The sequence below is a fragment of the Penaeus vannamei genome, chromosome 31 (genome assembly GCF_042767895.1).
Source record: "Penaeus vannamei isolate JL-2024 chromosome 31, ASM4276789v1, whole genome shotgun sequence".
Taxonomy (NCBI): domain Eukaryota; kingdom Metazoa; phylum Arthropoda; class Malacostraca; order Decapoda; family Penaeidae; genus Penaeus; species Penaeus vannamei.
Window position 1 is genome coordinate 20324710 of NC_091579.1, and position 17500 is coordinate 20342209.

The window sequence follows — 17500 nt, forward strand, 5'->3', positions numbered from 1 at the left end:
TTTGGTATCAGTGGTAAGGTGGGCTTTTTATTGTCTTACGACGTTGTTGATTCTTAGAATTAACGTTTTCGGTGCAAGGAAGTGTTTATTAATCGAAAGGTGATTCTGACGAGTGAAAGAGCATTTATTGCTGCACGTCAGGTGATTCATCTTGAAAACAACTGCCTGTGCTTTCAACTTGTGTTTGTTATTTTGCCCAATAAGATTATCTTTGAAACCGTACGAATAATGAGTATCTTCACAGTACAAGAGATGTATTTGACTGGTTTCGTGCTTCTAACGAAGAAAAAGTTCAAACCGTCAAAAAATACATATCTTGCCGTTCTACACTAGTCGCAATGAGCACGGTCCTTGTCTAACCCTGATAACCATTGTCAAAAAAAAAAAAAACGTTACATAAGAGAAAAATACTTTGGAAAACGACAAGTAATCGTTTCCAATAGCTTGTATAAACTTCTCACCAGAATATGTGATAACAATTCAACCTTTTTAAAGGTCATGTTTTTTTTTTTTTTTTACTAAAACTCATGGGATAAGCCCCGATGTCCTCGAGGTAGCTAATGAATGACATGTCAGGCAGGCAATTGCCTTGCATTTCAGATACAAATATTTCATTACAATGTGCCATGACTACATTGTTTGTGTGTGCTTGGTCATTTTCTATTCATGTCTGCTGTGTTCTGCTTTTACACTTCTTAATACCTCATTGCTACATAGTTCTCATTTACACTGCTTCTTTCTTTGGCATTATCCAATTACTGCATCAACGCTGCCCTTTCCTCCTTTTGAAGTTTTGCATTGCTTTCCGATTCTCCATCCGGGCTTCTCCGTTGATTTGTAAGGTTTTGTAGGCAGAACATGGGAAGTGTGTTGCATGTCACGCGTAGTTTGTTGGTCTTTTATTCACATTTTTATGTTATTTTTGTTGGTATGTTAAAATACATTATACTTATGATTATGAAAATACTAATAATGACAATTGGCATAATAATTAGCATTAAGTGTATATTATAATTGATGAAATTATATTTTGTCTATTTTCAATCATCATATACAATATAAATACTAGAAATTATATTTAGTACTCATAATACCAACAAACGTAAATCCCTTCCACTCAAACTCTCGTAACTGACCAAGGGCCCGGCCACCCTCACGCCCCAAGCCCAACCCCGCACGCCCTACATTACCCCCACGGCGCCCCACGTGTCACCCACAGCCAGCGCGACGGACTCTCACCCCGCGACTTCATTGCAGTACTGCCCGTGTCTTTCCCAGCCACCTGCGCCTCCCGAGCTGGCGGCCGCACGAGCCACCAACGCCTCCAGCAAGAAGAACCAGCATGCGAACGTCAAGCTCGGACCGGTGGCGGCGAGCTGGGCCACCTCCCCGCAGATCCCGAAGGTGGGGGAGAGGCTGGCCAACTGGAGCTACCCTACGCCGTCTGGCACCTGGCCCACACGCAAGGGCGCGCCCGACGCGGCGGATGCCAACGAGGTAGGAGTTGGGGGGGGGGGGATCGTAAGATTGATTGCAAAATGTAGGGATTTAATATTTGCATGATTCATTGCACTATGTCACGGTATATAGGGTTGTAAGATTCACTTTTTCATTAATTGCGAAATGCAAGTAATGAATTCTGTATGATTAATTTCAAAGTGTGTCAACTGTAAAAAGCTGGACAGGAATTAAGAAATTCAAACTATTGATAAAGTACGCTCTGTTCAAACAACTATTTGAATGAAACTGATTATAATTCGACTCGTTTAAGTGATCAGCTAAACCTCCAGTTAACAAATGTCTGCTTTAGTTACTTGATACATGTATACTAAATAGGGAATAATAAAACATTTAATGTTATCAATCTTTCGCCATCTTTAGTTCAGCTTTAAAAAACTAAGAAATGTTCCAAGACATGAAAGTAGTAAAGTAGTCATAACTCGCACGTCGCGCAGTAATAATCAATCTTCTCCTGATTCACACCCAGGCTCCTTTCCCTCGCGCTTTCCAGACACAAACCAAAGACGACAACGATGGTACACCGACCGTCACGGGCACGGCCAGTGTGAGACAAAAGAGTCTGGGGAAAATGTGGAAGAACAGAACAAAAACAGAAAAGAAAGCGAAACGCAGCAAGAAAGAGGCAAAACTTGGAAAAGGAGAGAAAGACAAAACGGAAGGAGAAGACACCGCGGGCGGAGGAGAGAAGCAAAGCAAGTGGGAGAGTGTGTTGAGGAAGCCGAGCGAAGCAAGGGGAGAATTCGCAGAAAATGGCAGCGGAGTGATGCGAATTGATGAGAGCGACAGCGCGAAAGAGATGAACGAAGAGAAAGGGAGCGAATCCGAGGAAGGAGTAGCTGAAGAAGAACAAGAAGAAAGAATGAGTGCTGAAGATTTGGATGGAAATGAGGAGGAAAGGGAGAGTGAACAGATAATGGAAAGAGAATCTGCAAAAGAAAGCAGTGACAGCAGCGAGAAAATTTATGAAGACTCCGAAGAAACGACCCAGAGTGAAGGAGACAATTTGGATGAAAACAACGCAAAGAAACCAGAAGAAGAAAAAAGAAATGTAGATGTAGAAAGAGAACAAATTGACAAACAAGAAAATTTTCAGTATAGAGAAGTATCAGAGGATGAATTTTACGAGTCGGTCATTGAATTCACAAAGAGAGCCACAGAGGGCGAGGAAACAGATCAGGAAGGAAAACGCAATGAGGAAATTAGCGAAGTTGCGAACGATGAAGAAAAAATACCACTTGAAGTACGAACAGAGGCAGAAGCAAGTGAAGAAAATGAAAAGAAAGTTGATGATGGAATTTTAGTGAAAAAAGAAGAGAAAGGAGAAATAGAATTAAGTGAAGAGAAAGAAACAGAGCTTGCAGTAGATGAAGAAAAGAGTGAGAAAGAAGATGAAGAAAGGTTACAGGAGAAAAGGAATTATATGAAGACGGAGGATGAAGTAACTGAAGAAAATATGGAAGAGGTAAATCTGGACGAAGAATTTGATATAATGCGTGGAAAAGAGGAGCTGGAAAAGGTAGACAGAGAATACAACGGGATGACTCATGAAAGAATCTTTGATGAAGAGGAAGAGAGTAAAATCTTAGAAAACAGTACAGAAGAAAATAAATCAGATGAAAGTCAGAACAACGAAGAAACACTCATGGAAGAAATAATTCAGAATGAAGGACAGGAAGATGAAGGAGAGGCGGAAGAGGCAAACAATGTCGTGGTCAGAGAGGGGGAGGAAGAGAAAGAAACAAGCGTAGGGAGTTCAGACGAACAGGAAGAAGTGCGATACGTCGTCGAGAAAATCTTCAGCGCGAGAAGATGCGAGTTGGTGATCCGCGTGAACGACGTCGACGCGGAGGAGGAACGGCGCGGGGCGATCGAATGCAGCGAAACCAAGCTTTTCATAGAGCCGAGTGCAAAGAAGGGAGGCGATGAGGAGGGAGTAGAGGGAGAACAAGAAGAAGAAGGGAAGAATCAAGAGCCACAAATTGCGCTAAAGGAAGTAGACTTGGGGAATGACAGCGTTGATGGAAGTGCTGAAATAATGGCAGAGGAAACCAGGGAAGAGCATGCAACAACAATTTATGAAAATAAGGTAGAAGTGCCATGCTTCTCTTTGGAAAATGCTGTAGTCGATGAAGAAAAGAAAAACGATGAAGTGATTGAAGATCTGAACGAGGCAGTTGAGAAAGAGATGACGGAACCGATGGAAAAGAACTACGCTGGCAGGGAGGATAAGGAAGTAGAATTAAAAGAGGAAGACGGACCTGCAGACATGGCGACGTGGAAGGAAGACATAAATAAGCACGCAGTCAAAGGAGAGGAACATGCTACTTTCTCGAAGGAAGGAGGAAGTGAGACAACGGAGGATTACGAAGACGCACTAGCAGAGATCGAAGACGATTACCCTGCGCACGCCAAGAAACCCGAAGTGATACAAGAACAAGAAGACAATGACGACGAAGTAGAAGAATCGGTAATAAGCGAAGAGGTGATGATCCGTGAGGGGTGGACCGACATCGTCATTGAGCAAAGGGAGGAAAGCGAGCCCGAGGATATCGCAGAAAGCAATGGTCAATGGGGCCTGGAGTGGGTCCAGAGGAGGAGGTCCTTCGAGAGCCAGACCTTCAGTGTCCTGGAGGAAGAAGAAGTTGGAGCGGAGAAGAACGACGATTCGGAAGCGTCGGTCCCTGTTCAAGAAGGGGGAAGCACCACAGCGGAAGAGGAAGCGGGATGGACTCTAGTAAACCTTGAATCTGATGACAAGACAGAGGAAAGTGAAAATGAAAACACTTCCAATGAGGAGAGTAAAGATAAGGTCATAGTGTACGAACATGAAGAGCCAAATGAGAGTGAAATGATGAAAATCGTCGCCACTCAGAGTAGAAAGGACGGCATCATAAGTGGAATGGCATTAAATACTGTGAAAGAATACACATCTGACAGCAGCAAAGCCGAAGATGAACCAGAAAGTACAGAAAGCACAGGCTATGTCTCAGCCGAAGATAGAACAGAGAGCATTTTGTCTGAGGAACTAGACAGCATTAAGCCCAGCAGAATCAGATCGACTGCATTCAAAGAGCATCAGACTGTCAGGATTGGAGGAATTCAGTTCATCAGGATTGATGATGAGCCAGAGAGCTCAGGAAGCACCGATTACACTTCAGCTGAAGAAAGGATGGGAAGCACATTTACTGAAGAACATGAGAGTAGTTCGGACGAAAAATTCAGACGAAGCCCATTGATTGGACGACAAGATGACAGCATTATCGAAGAATCAGAAAGCAATGCTGAGGAGCCTGAGAGCAGCATGGCCGACGAGCCAGAAAGCAGCATGGCTGAGGAACCAGAAAGCAGCATGGCTGAGGAGCCTGAGAGCAGCATGGCCGACGAACCAGAGAGCAGCATGGCTGAGGAACCAGAAAGCAGCATGGCTGAGGAGCCTGAGAGCAGCATGGCTGACGAACCAGAGAGCAGCATGGCTGAAGAACCAGAAAGCAGCATGGCTGAAGAACCAGAAAGCAGCATGGCTGAAGAACCAGAAAGTAGTGTGGCTGACGAGCCAGAAAGTACGGCCGATGAACCAGAAAGTAGTATGGCTGAAGAACCAGAGAGTATGGATGAAGATCCTGAAAACAACGTATTTCAGGAAGCAAATACGAGTTTTGTCCAAGAAGCAGAAATCACTGTGAGTGATGAGTCAAAGAGCTCCGTGTCCGGAAGCAGATTCATGCAAGATCAAGAAAACACAGTTGAAAGAGAAACAATCAAATCTGGAGGAACAAAACTGAACATATTGGAAAATCGAGAAATCAGCAAATACGGAGAGGTAAAAAATACATGCCAAAGAGATCCAGAAATAAATGCAGTTGAGGAAGCAGAAAGAGATAGCAAATTTGAAGACCCAAAAATATGCACAGGAACAAATACTGAAATTAGCATTGTAAGAGAGCTAGAAATGGGCTCAGACCAAGAAACGGGAATAAACACAGTCGCTGAATCAGTAACCAGTCAAGTTGAAGAATCGGAAAAAAACATAATTGTAGAATCAGTACTCCTCAAACCTGAAGAAGCGAAAATCCCCACAGGAGGAAAAACAATTAGTATAATTGAAGAAATTGAAGAAGTAGAAATCAGAACATTCAAAGAACCAATAATGAGCAAAACGGAAAGGACAGATGTCAGCACAGTTAAAGAACAAGTAATAAGGAAAGGTAAAGCTCAAGACGCCAACATATTTGGAGAACTAGAAGTTTCAGCTGAAGGCTCAGAAAGCACCAGAATTGTAGAATCAGAAATAAGCAAAGCAGGAGTTAGCAAACATAATGAGGGAGAATCAGAAGTCAGTTTTGAAGAGCAAGAAGTTAACAGAAGTAAAGAGAAAGAAATCGAGACAGATAAACAATTATATATTGACAGTGATAGCAGCCAGGATATCGAAGATGAACAAAAACTCGGGTCAGCTGAAGATCCAGAAAACATCTCAGTTGAAAAAACGTCAATTAGTGAAGCTGAAGAGCCAGAGTTCAGCACAGTTGAAAAAAACGAAAGCAGAGTAGTTGAAGAGCCAGAATTCAGCTCATTTAAAGATTTGGAAATCAGTGCAGATGAAGAACCAAATGTTAGGGAAGCTGAAGAACCAAAAATCAGCTCAACTGAAACACCAGAAATCGAGGCTGTTGAAGGATCAGAAATTAGGGTAGGTGAAAACCCCAAAATCGCTGCTGACGTGGAACCAGAAATGAGGGTGGTAGAAGAACCAGTAATCAGTGCAGTTGAAGACTTAGATATTAGGGCAGATGATGTACCAGTACTTACGTCTGAAGAACAACCTGTTAGGGCAATTGAACCTCAAATCAGTCCTAATAACGGAGCAGAAACCGGAGCAGTTGAAGAGACGGAAATAAGTGATGTTGTGGTTCCAGAAGTTAGTATACCAACACAAATAAGCTCAGTTGAAGAAGTAGAAGTTAAGGCAGTTGAAACAGAAATCAAGGCAGTTAAATGTCCAGAAAGATTATCAGTTGAAGAACCAGAAGCTCAATCAGTTCAAAACCATGAAACCAGCACAGATGAACAGTCAGAAATCAGAGCAGTTGAAAAAATCAAAATCAGTGCACATGAAGAACCAGAAATCAGCAGAGTTGAAGAGTCAGAAATCGAGGCAGCTGAAGATCAACAAACAAGTCCTGTTGAAGTACCGGCAATCCGTGCAGCTGAAGAACCGGTAATCCCCTCACTTGAAGAGCCAAAAAGCAACGCCGTTGAAGAACCATATGTCAACATAGCTGAACCTGATATGAACCTAGCTGAAGAATTCTGCCCAGTTGAAGAACCAGAAATCAGCGCAGTTCAAGAACCAGAAATCAGCGCAGATGCAGAACCAGAAATCAGCGTAGTTCAAGAACCAGAAATCAGCGCAGTTCAAGATCAAGAAATCAGCGCAGTTGCAGAACCAGAAATCAGCTCAGTTCAAGAACCTGAAATTAGCGCAGTTCAAGGATCAGAAATCAGCGCAGTTGCAGAACCAGAAATCAGCGCAGTTGCAGAAACAGAAATCAGCGCAGTTCAAGAACCAGAAATTAGCGCAGTTCAAGAACCAGAAATCAGCACAGTTGAAGAACCTGACATCAGAGCGGTTCGAGAACCAGGAATCAGTGCATTGAAACCAGAAATCAGCGCAGTTGCAGAACCAGAAATCAGCGCAGTTCAAGAACCAGAAATCAGCACAGTTGTAGAACCAAGACTTAGCACAGTTGCAAAACCAGAAATTAGCGCAGTTGTAGAACCAGAAATCAGCGCAGTTGCAGAACCAGAAATCAGCGCAGTTGCAGAACCAGAAATCAGCGCAGTTCAAGAACCAGAAATCAGCGCAGTTCAAGAACCAGAAATCAGCGCAGTTCAAGAACCAGAAATCAGCGCAGTTCAAGAACCAGAAATCAGCGCAGTTCAAGAACCAGAAATCAGCGCAGTTGTAAAACCAGAAATCAGCGCAGTTGCAGAACCAGAAATCAGCGCAGTTCAAGAACCAGAAATCAACGCAGTTGTAGAACCAGAAATCAGCGCAGTTGCAGAACCAGAAATCAGCGCAATTCAAGAACCAGAAATTAGCGCAGTTCAAGAACTAGAAATCAGCGCAGTTGTAGAACCAGAAATCAGCGCAGTTGCAGAACCAAAAATCAGCGCAGTTCAAGAACCAGAAATCAGAGTAGTTCAAGAACCAGAAATCAACGCAGTTGTAGAACCAGAAATCAGCGCAGTTGCAGAACCAGAAATCAGCGCAATTGCAGAACCAGAAATCAGCACAGTTACAGAACCAGAAATCAGCGCAGTTGTAGAACCAGAAATCAGCGCAGTTGCAGAACCAGAAATCAGCACAGTTACAGAACCAGAAATCAGCGCAGTTGCAGAACCAGAAATCAGCACAGTTACAGAACCAGAAATCAGCGCAGTTGCAGAACCAGAAATCAGCACAGTTACAGAACCAGAAATCAGCGCAGTTGTAGAACCAGAAATCAGCGCAGTTGCAGAACCAGAAATCAGCACAGTTACAGAACCAGAAATCAGCGCAGTTGCAGAACCAGAAATCAGCACAGTTACAGAACCAGAAATCAGCGCAGTTGTAGAACCAGAAATCAGCACAGTTACAGAACCAGAAATCAGCGCAGTTGCAGAACCAGAAATCAGCACAGTTACAGAACCAGAAATCAGCGCAGTTGTAGAACCAGAAATCAGCGCAGTTGCAGAACCAGAAATCAGCGCAGTTGCAGAACCAGAAATCAGCGCAATTGCAGAACCAGAAATCAGCGCAGTTGCAGAACCAGAAATCAGCGCAATTGCAGAACCAGAAATCAGCGCAGTTGTAGATCCAGAAATCAGCGCAATTCAAGAACCAGAAATCAGTGCAGTTCAAGAATCAGAAATTAGCGCAGTTGCAGAACCAGAAATCAGCGCAATTCAAGAACCAGAAATTAGCGCAGTTCAAGAATCAGAAATTAGCGCAGTTGCAGAACCAGAAATCAGTGCAATTGCAGAACCAGAAATCAGCGCAGTTGAAGAACCAGAAATCAGCGCAGTTCAAGAACCAGAAATCAGCGCAGTTCAAGAACCAGAAATCAGCGCAGTTCAAGAACCAGAAATCAGCGCAGTTGCAGAACCAGAAATCAGCGCAATTGAAGAACCAGAAATCAGTGCAGTTGTAGAACCAGAAATCAGCGCAGTTCAAGAACCAGAAATCAGTGCAGATCAAGAACCAGAAATCAGCGCAATTGAAGAACCAGAAATCAGCGCAGTTCAAGAACCAGAAATCAGCGCAGTTGCAGAACCAGAAATCAGCGCAGTTCAAGAACCAGAAATCAGCGCAGTTGCAGAACCAGAAATCAGCGCAGATGCAGAACCAGAAATCATTGCAGTTGTAGAACCAGAAATCAGCGCAGTTCAAGAGCCAGAAATCAGCGCAGTTGCAGAACCAGAAATCAGCGCAGTTCAAGAACCAGAAGTCAGTACAGTTCAAGAACCAGAAATCAGCGCAGTTCAAGAACCAGAAATCAGCGCAGTTGCAGAAACAGAAATCAGCGCAGTTCAAGAACCAGAAATTAGCGCAGTTCAAGAACCAGAAATCAGCACAGTTGAAGAACCTGACATCAGAGCGGTTCGAGAACCAGGAATCAGTGCATTGAAACCAGAAATCAGCGCAGTTGCAGAACCAGAAATCAGCGCAGTTCAAGAACCAGAAATCAGCACAGTTGTAGAACCAAGACTTAGCACAGTTGCAAAACCAGAAATTAGCGCAGTTGTAGAACCAGCAATCAGCGCAGTTGCTGAACCAGAAATCAGCGCATTTGCAGAACCAGAAATCAGCGCAGTTCAAGAACCAGAAATCAGCGTAGGTCAAGAACCAGAAATCAGCGCAGTTCAAGAACCAGAAATCAGCGCAGTTCAAGAACCAGAAATCAGCGCAGTTCAAGAACCAGAAATTAGCGCAGTTCAAGAACCAGAAATCAGCGCAGTTCAAGAACCAGAAATCAGCGCAGTTGTAGAGCCAGAAATCAGCGCAGTTGCAGAACCAGAAATCAACGCAGTTCAAAGACCAGAAATCAGCGCAGTTCAAGAACCAGAAATCAGCGCAGTTGCAGAACCAGAAATCAGCGCAGTTGCAGAACCAGAAATCAGCGCAGTTCAAGAACCAGAAATCAGCGCAGTTCAAGAACCAGAAATCAGCGCAGTTCAAGAACCAGAAATCAGCGCAGTTCAAGAACCAGAAATCAGCGCAGTTCAAGAACCAGAAATCAGCGCAGTTGCAGAACCAGAAATCAGCGCAGTTCAAGAACCAGAAATCAGCGCAGTTCAAGAACCAGAAATCAGAGCAGTTCAAGAGCCAGAAATCAGCGCAGTTGAAGAACCAGAAATCAGCGCAGTTCAAGAACCAGAAATCAGCGCAGTTGCAGAACCAGAAATCAGCGCAGTTCAAGAACCAGAAATCAGCGCATTTGCAGAACCAGAAATTAGCGCAGTTGCAGAACCAGAAATCAGCGCAGTTCAGGAACCAGAAATCAGCGCAGTTCAAGAACCAGAAATCAGCGCATTTGCAGAACCAGAAATCAGCGCAGTTGCAGAATCAGAAATCAACGCAGTTGCAGAACCAGAAATCAGCGCAGTTCAAGAACCAGAAATCAGCGCAGTTGCAGAATCAGAAATCAACGCAGTTGCAGAACCAGAAATCAGCGCAGTTCAAGAACCAGAAATCAGCGCAGTTGCAGAATCAGAAATCAGAGCAGTTGCAGAATCAGAAATCAGAGCAGTTGCAGAACCAGAAATCAGCGCAGTTCAAGAGCCAGGAATCAGCGCATTTGCAGAACCAGAAGTCAGTGCAGTTCAAGAACTAGAAATTAATGCAGTTCAAGAACCAAGAATCAGCGCAGTTGTAGAACCAGAAATAAGCGCAGTTTCAGAACCAGAAATCAGAGCAGTTGCAGAACCAGAAGTCATCGCAGTTCAAGAGCTAGCAATCAGCACAGTTGAACCAGAAATCACCACATTTGCAGAACCAGAAATCGACGCAGTTGAACCAGAAATCGGCGCAGTTGGAGAACCAGAAATCAGTGCACATGAAGAACCAGAAATCGGCGCAGTTGAAGAACCAGAAGTCAGTGCACATGAAGAACCAGAAATCGGCGCAGTCCAAGAACCAGATATTAGTGGAGCTGAAGAACCAGAAGTCAGCGTAGGTGAAGAACCAGAAATCAGCGTAGGTGAAGAACCAGAAATCAGCACAGTTGAAGAACCAGAAATTAGTGCAGGTGAAATACCAGCTATCAGCTCGGAAACTGTAGTCCACTCAGCTGAAAAAAACAGAATCGACGCAGCGGTAGAATTAAGCAGAATTAAAAGCCTACAATATGACAAAACTGAGGACCTTGAAAGCAGAAAACTTGACAGATTGCAAGCAAAGAGAACTGGAGAATCAGAGATAAGCAAAGTCGCAGATCTAGAAAGTGGAAAGGTTCAAGAAATGATTCGTAAATTTGAAGTGACAGAAATCAACACTGTAGTAGAACAAAGTAGAGTGACAAAACCAAGAATTAGCAAAATTGAAGAGAAGAAATGCAAAATACTTGTAGAATCAAATACATCTGAAGTTTTATACTCAGAAGTGAGCAAAGAGGAAGAACCAGAACACACCCAAGTGGAAGTACCAAAAGGCAGCAAAATGGAAAAAACAGAAATGAGACCAGATGAAGAAGAACCAGAAAGCGGCATAGAGGATGAATATAAGTGTGTCCTAACCGAAAGGCCAGAAATGAGAAAACATGAAGAATTGGAATCCATCTCTACTGATAAATTAGAAATAAGCACAGGGGACTTATCAGAGAGTGTCCTAACTGAAGAACCAGAAAGCATCAAAGAAGAGGCAGAAAGAGCCTCAATTAAAGATCTAGGGAGCAGTACTGTTGAAGAACCAGAAATCAGTAGAGTAGAAAAACCACAGAACATCTTTGCTGAAAAACCAATGCGCAATATTACTGAAGAACACGAAATCAGCACGGGGGAAAGGCCTGAGAACATCTTAGTTGAAGAATCTGCAGTTGAGAAATATGGAGAACTGGAGAGCAGTACTACTGAAAAAACAGAAAGCAGTGTTAATAAACAAACAGAAAGCAGTATAGTGGCAGCAGATAGCAATCAAATCAAAGGAACAGCAATCAACCACACTGATAAACAAGTATGCATTCAGCCTGAATTAAAAGTAAACAATGATGAAGAACACGAAAGTTATGCTGTTAAAGAACCAGAAATTAGTTTAGTTGAAGAACCAGAGATCGGTCAAGTTGAAGAACACCAAGTTGCAGAACTAGAAAACAGCCCAATTGAAGAAACAAAGAGTAGACAAAATGAAAAGTCAGAATACAATCCTCCTGAAGAATCAGAAAGTAGTCAGATTGATGAATCAGGAAGCAGTATAGCTGAGGAACTTGAATACAGTCCAGTTGAAAAAACGGAATATACTCTAATTGAAGAACCAAAAATCAATCCAGTAGAACCAGAAAGTATGTTTGAAGAAGCAGAGAGCAGTCGAGTTGAAGAACCAGAAAGAAGCACAGTTGAGGACTTATATATTAGCTCAGCTGAAGAACCAGAAATTAACTCAGCTGAGGAACCAGATATGAACCCAATCACGGAATTAAATATTAGTTCAGCTCAAGAAACAGAAAGCAGCCCATTTGAAAAAACAAAAAGCAACCAAGATGAAGGAGAGGAATTCAAAACAAGGAAAGACCCAATTAACATAAAAGAGGACTCTGATATCAGCTCAGCTGAGGAGGCAGAATTTAACCCAGCTCAGGAACAAGAAAGCTTTGCAGGAGCAGAAAATAGTCTATTTGAAGGACCTGGAACAATCTCTTCTGTAAAAACAACTCATGAAAAGAGAGAAGAAAGTAATATAGATGTTGAAAATGATGCATCAAAATGTTGGCTGAATAATGCTTCTGTTGAGAATGAACCAGGAAAGATCATAATTGCAGAAGCGGCAATGGATAATCTAGTAATTAATGATGGAACAGAAAGCAATAACAATAAAAAGGAAACGGAATCAGATGAAGGCTACAACAATGAAATTAGTAATGGTCATATACAGAAAACAATTGAAAATACTTTAGCAGAGATGAAAACTGAAATGGCTGTAGAAGAAACCCAAATAAACAATCAGGTCTACCACTTACAAAAAGAGAACGTTGTACAGCTTGAAGATGATGCAAATGAAATGATAGAAGAATTAACAAGAATTATTGAAGAAGAAAGGCAAGTAATGGAGGAAGACTCATCACAGGCTAGGGAGGAAATCAGTCTCGCAGATGAATTAGCAAGAGCAGAGAAAGAAGAAGAAGACAGGAGGCTCAGTGAATTGGAAATTGAAGCTAAAACTGAAGAAAACACTCAAATGATTGAGACTGAAACTCTCTATAAAGAAACCAAAATAAAGAGTAGTGTGGCAAATCAGCTGAAGTCAGTAGAAGATGAAATCCGGGACATAGAAGAGGAAACCAAAGAAATAGAGAAAGAAATAGAAGTTATTGAAAAGGAGGCCAAAGTAATAGAAAGAGAGACAAATCTTGTTGAGGAAACTATGTTAAATAAAAATGGAAATAAAACTGAAGAAGCAAGACTAATGAATGGTAATGAGGAGGAAAAACAAGTAATGGAAGAAGCTAGTGCTATACCTATAAATGAGGAAAAAGAATCAGGAAAGGACATTGTACAGGAAGTAGTGAATCCAGAGATTACAAAAGAAAAAATTGCAACATATGATAAACTGGCAATTAAAGATATCAAAAGAACTGTGAAAACAGAGGAAATAAAATCAATAAAGGAAGAAATTGCAGAAGCTGAGAAGAATGAAAGAAAGGAATTGCTGAAAAGGGAAGGAACAAATGTGGTGGATGATTATGTCAGACTGATGGTGGAAGATGTTCGAATGATGGAAGAGGAAATGAGAGAGATGGAAGAGAAGATGAAGTTGATAGAAAGTGCAATTGAAGCAGAAGAAAAAAGTAGCAAAGTGAAAGAGCCCAAGAATCAAATGAAGGATTTGAAAAATTACTTGGAAACTATGAGGACAGCAGATTCAATGATTCAGGGAGACAGTGAGATGGATGAGTCTACAAAGCTCCTGAAAGAGGTAGACAAACTCATCAAGGTGGTGGAAAGTGGAGTTCAAATACCAGACAAAATATCTGAGGATATGTCTAAAGCAGGAAGAATATTGGAAGAAATAAAGAAAACAGAATACACAAATGATATGGAAGAATTAAAACTAACTGACAAGGAAATCTTAGCAGTGGAAGATGTAAAACAGATAGAAAATAAATGCTTGTCCACTAGAGGAGAAAATGATAAGGATACACAAAATGAAATAACTGAAACTGATCAAGAAATGCAAGACATGTCTTATGAAATTCTGGAAACAGAAGATGCACTTGAAAGCATGGATGATAAAGTAGAGGGTAATGAAAGAAGCAAAGCAAAACTTCCTGAAGACAAGACAGAAGCAGGTACAAGTGACAAGAAGGATGATGAGGCATTGATGAATACTCTTGTGGAAAAGGCTCAAAATACTGAATTTACTGAGTATGTAAATGAAGCAGAACATTTAGCTTATGATCAAGGTAAAAAGATGGACAGTGAAATCATTGAAGGGGAAACAAATGGAGGACAAGAAACAAATGAAGACAACTCAATGGAAGATGATGAAGAATGGGAAGATGCTTTGGAAAGTCTGAAATATTCTGAACTTGAAAAAACACCAAGGCCAGCAGTGAAAGCAGTAGCTGAGGTAAAGAATGACTGGGGCAATTATCTAACTGAAAATACTAGGACTCATGCCAAACAGGCTGTAGACGAGAAAGAAGACAGGCTGGAAGATGAAGATGAGATAGAACACATTGTGTACACTAGGGTAACTGATGAAACAGTACAAAATACAGAATCTGACATCTCTCTGGAATCTGAATACCAAGAGATAAAGGAATTTGAAGAAAAAGAAGAAGCTGAGCTTAGAACAGAACTAAATGTTCCTGAGGAAGCTGTTAATGGGGAAGTACATGAGAGATTAGCACCACTGACAGTCCAAGCTGCAGAAAATAACATCAGTGAAATGGTTACAAACAATTTGAAGGAAAATCATGAAGGTATCAATGGAAATGTAGAAAATGAAGATGAATTAGGTGATGATGCAGCAGGAGAACAAACTGAGGAAAGATATTTGAACATGGCTGAAGCTACACAAGAGGAAGTTATCAAGGATGATGAATTTAAATCAACCATGATAGAAGACACTGACGAAGAACTAAATGAATCTGATAATTCTGAAGCGGAGGAAGACCTGATTAGATATGAATTAATGGCTGGCAGAAGTGATGATCTCATAGCTGAAAGGGAGAAGGAAATGTTCAAGAACATGATCTGGAGTGTCATCATGGAAGAGCCTGAACATGAGGTAATGGAAGAGGACAGAAACAAAAAGGCTGAAAACCAAGATAAAACTGAGGACAGAACAACTATCTTAGCAAATGAATTATTGGAGAGACTCATTCAAGAAAAGGAGGTAGACTTTTTGAGAAATGTCAGAGCAGCAGCTATAAGCATGGAGAGTGATGAAGAAAAGGAAGGCAAGTTAACCAACGAAGAGCAGGATTATATGGCAGATGTTGACTTGAATGATGAAGAACAGAGTAGTGCACAAGAGACTAGTGAAGACTGGGTGACACCTGAAGATGCAGAAATGGAACTCCTCATGAAAGACATGGAAAACAAAACCCACGGCTATGAAAATGAAACGAGAAAAGATGACAGCACCAGTTGTGAAAGCTTTAGTGTCTCATCTCATAAGGGAACTGAACTAGAAACATCAAAGTCAATCAGTGTGAAAGAAGCTATTGCCAAAGCCAAGGAAGAGGATGCAAAGAAAAAACAAGAAAGCCTTGTTAAGTCTCTGGAGGCAATGGTCAAAATGAAACAGGAGAAGAAAGAAATGACAGAGAAGGAGGTGAAAAGTGTCTTGGATTCTGTGCTGCGTTTCTTAAGATACCTGTTTTGTTGCTGGAGCATAGAGAATCCAGCACAGTGAAGGGCTGACATAAAATTTTATAAAAAAAAGTCTGAAGTTTCTTCTACAGTCACTTTACTAAACAGTTCTGTACATCAAGTTACACACACACATACACACACAAACACACACACACACACACACATATATATATATATATATATATATATATATATATATATATATATATATATATATATATATATATATATATATATATATATATATGCTATACACATAGTAATATTTTAATGTTAAGAATTCACATTTGTCTTTACTGTGAAGCTAAGCTAGTTCTCCAGTTTTTAATGTGTTTCCAAGTTTAGCATAATTTGGTTCTGTTTAGAAATAAATCATAGTTATGAAAAACAAATTATGCCTTCCAATATTTCAATTACTTAAAAAAAAGCCTTTTTTTCTTTTTTTCAAACAATTGCTGTTGTGCCTAAATTATCTAATTTTTATTATATGAAAAAAAAATCAAATCATTGTCTAGATCTGAATTTGCAAAATATTTCATAATTTTTAAGAACACAATCTCATTTGTCGATTTAGAGAATCAGATTAAGCAACAATAATCATAAATTTTTGTCTGTCTGTAAAAAGACATTTACATGAAAAACATATGTAGTAACACTATATTCATTAATTCTAAAGACTATATCTGAATGTTTTGAACATTATAAATCTTTTGCTATTGTTCTTAGAACTCATTTATATTGTTTCTCAAAGAAAGTCAAATATAACTATTATAATTATAATTTTCTTTAGTCAAAACTGATAGAGAATTTTTCAGTATTACACATCATACATAGGTACACCAGGTATCTATGGCCTATTTTTTGAATGAATGCCTGACAGCTGTCTTTGGAAAGTGTCAATGTAACCGGTTAATAGCAGTAAATGAGTGTGATTTTAAGGCCAGTTGTCAATGACGGGAAAGTGTATTTTACCACTTTTAGTAAATATTTGTATTAATACTTTACTATTTTTATTGACCTTTGAAAGTATTTTGTATGTTTTGTATAGCTGGTATTAAGCTGAAAATAATATTCACAAGTGACTGTTGAGGGCAATTATATTAGTTCTATAATCTAAATTAACTCTAAATCACAAGATAAATGTATGTAACTTGAATATTTATTGCACTGTAAGGTACTAAATTAAAATCATATTATATCAATGGTATTTATTCCTGCAACATACTGAATATATTATATAAAAGATCAACTGTGTGGTATAAACAGTTTGATTAACCTAGCAGATAGTTTCATGAAGATCCCCAATATCAGAATGCAATGAACATGAATAATAAATTGTTCCATGTGCATATTGAGTCCAACATCATGTGAGTTTTCTAATATGAAACAAAAGCAGAATATCAATGCTTTTAAACTGTAATTCAATGAACCTGCCTCAAAGTACGAAAAAAAAACAAGAAACTACTTGAGAAGCTAAAGCAAAACTGCAGTAATATATCAAAACAAATGAACAAAGACTATAAAATTTTTAATGAAATTTGGATATTGCTTGACTTCTTGTAAGGGATCCCATGAGGATATTAACATGGACTTCAAGTTATTCATTTCAGGAACAAAGGAAAGACCCCATTAATACTTGCTGTAACTTTTCACTTGTGGACACCTTAGCTTTAATGAAAGTAAAGGTGAAGACACATAAGTACATAGATATCCTGAGATCCCGCAGATAAAAATCTTTCACATTTTTTTTTATTCAAGTATCAAGACTCTATTGTAAACTAAATAAATAATCTTTGGAAATGAGAAAAATGAAAGCTTTGGGACTCATGGCAGCCATAGCGAGTCTCTCCATTCAACTCAGCGGTAATGTATTGCTAGTTTTGTAAGGAAATGGTCAAAATAT

The 17500-nt window shown here is 40.3% G+C and overlaps 2 protein-coding genes across 2 annotated transcripts in view; one reads left to right on the forward strand and one right to left on the reverse strand.

Annotated features, from left to right (window-relative positions):
• LOC113801841 (titin homolog) overlaps positions 1 to 15748 on the forward strand; it is a 36669-nt gene extending 20921 nt beyond the window's left edge. The window contains exons 5-6 of the mRNA XM_070143939.1: positions 1279 to 1497; positions 2012 to 15748. Coding sequence (XP_070000040.1) covers positions 1279 to 1497; positions 2012 to 15637 — 13845 coding nt within the window. The 3' untranslated portion in view covers positions 15638 to 15748. The remainder of the gene's footprint in view (positions 1 to 1278; positions 1498 to 2011) is intronic.
• Positions 15749 to 16790: 1042 nt separating this feature from the next.
• LOC113801840 (ATPase ASNA1 homolog) overlaps positions 16791 to 17500 on the reverse strand; it is a 15563-nt gene continuing 14853 nt past the window's right edge. Inside the window, exon 7 of the mRNA XM_027352268.2 lies at positions 16791 to 17500. This exon is cut by the window's right edge and continues 493 nt beyond it. The gene's annotated coding sequence lies outside the window, so the exon portion shown is untranslated.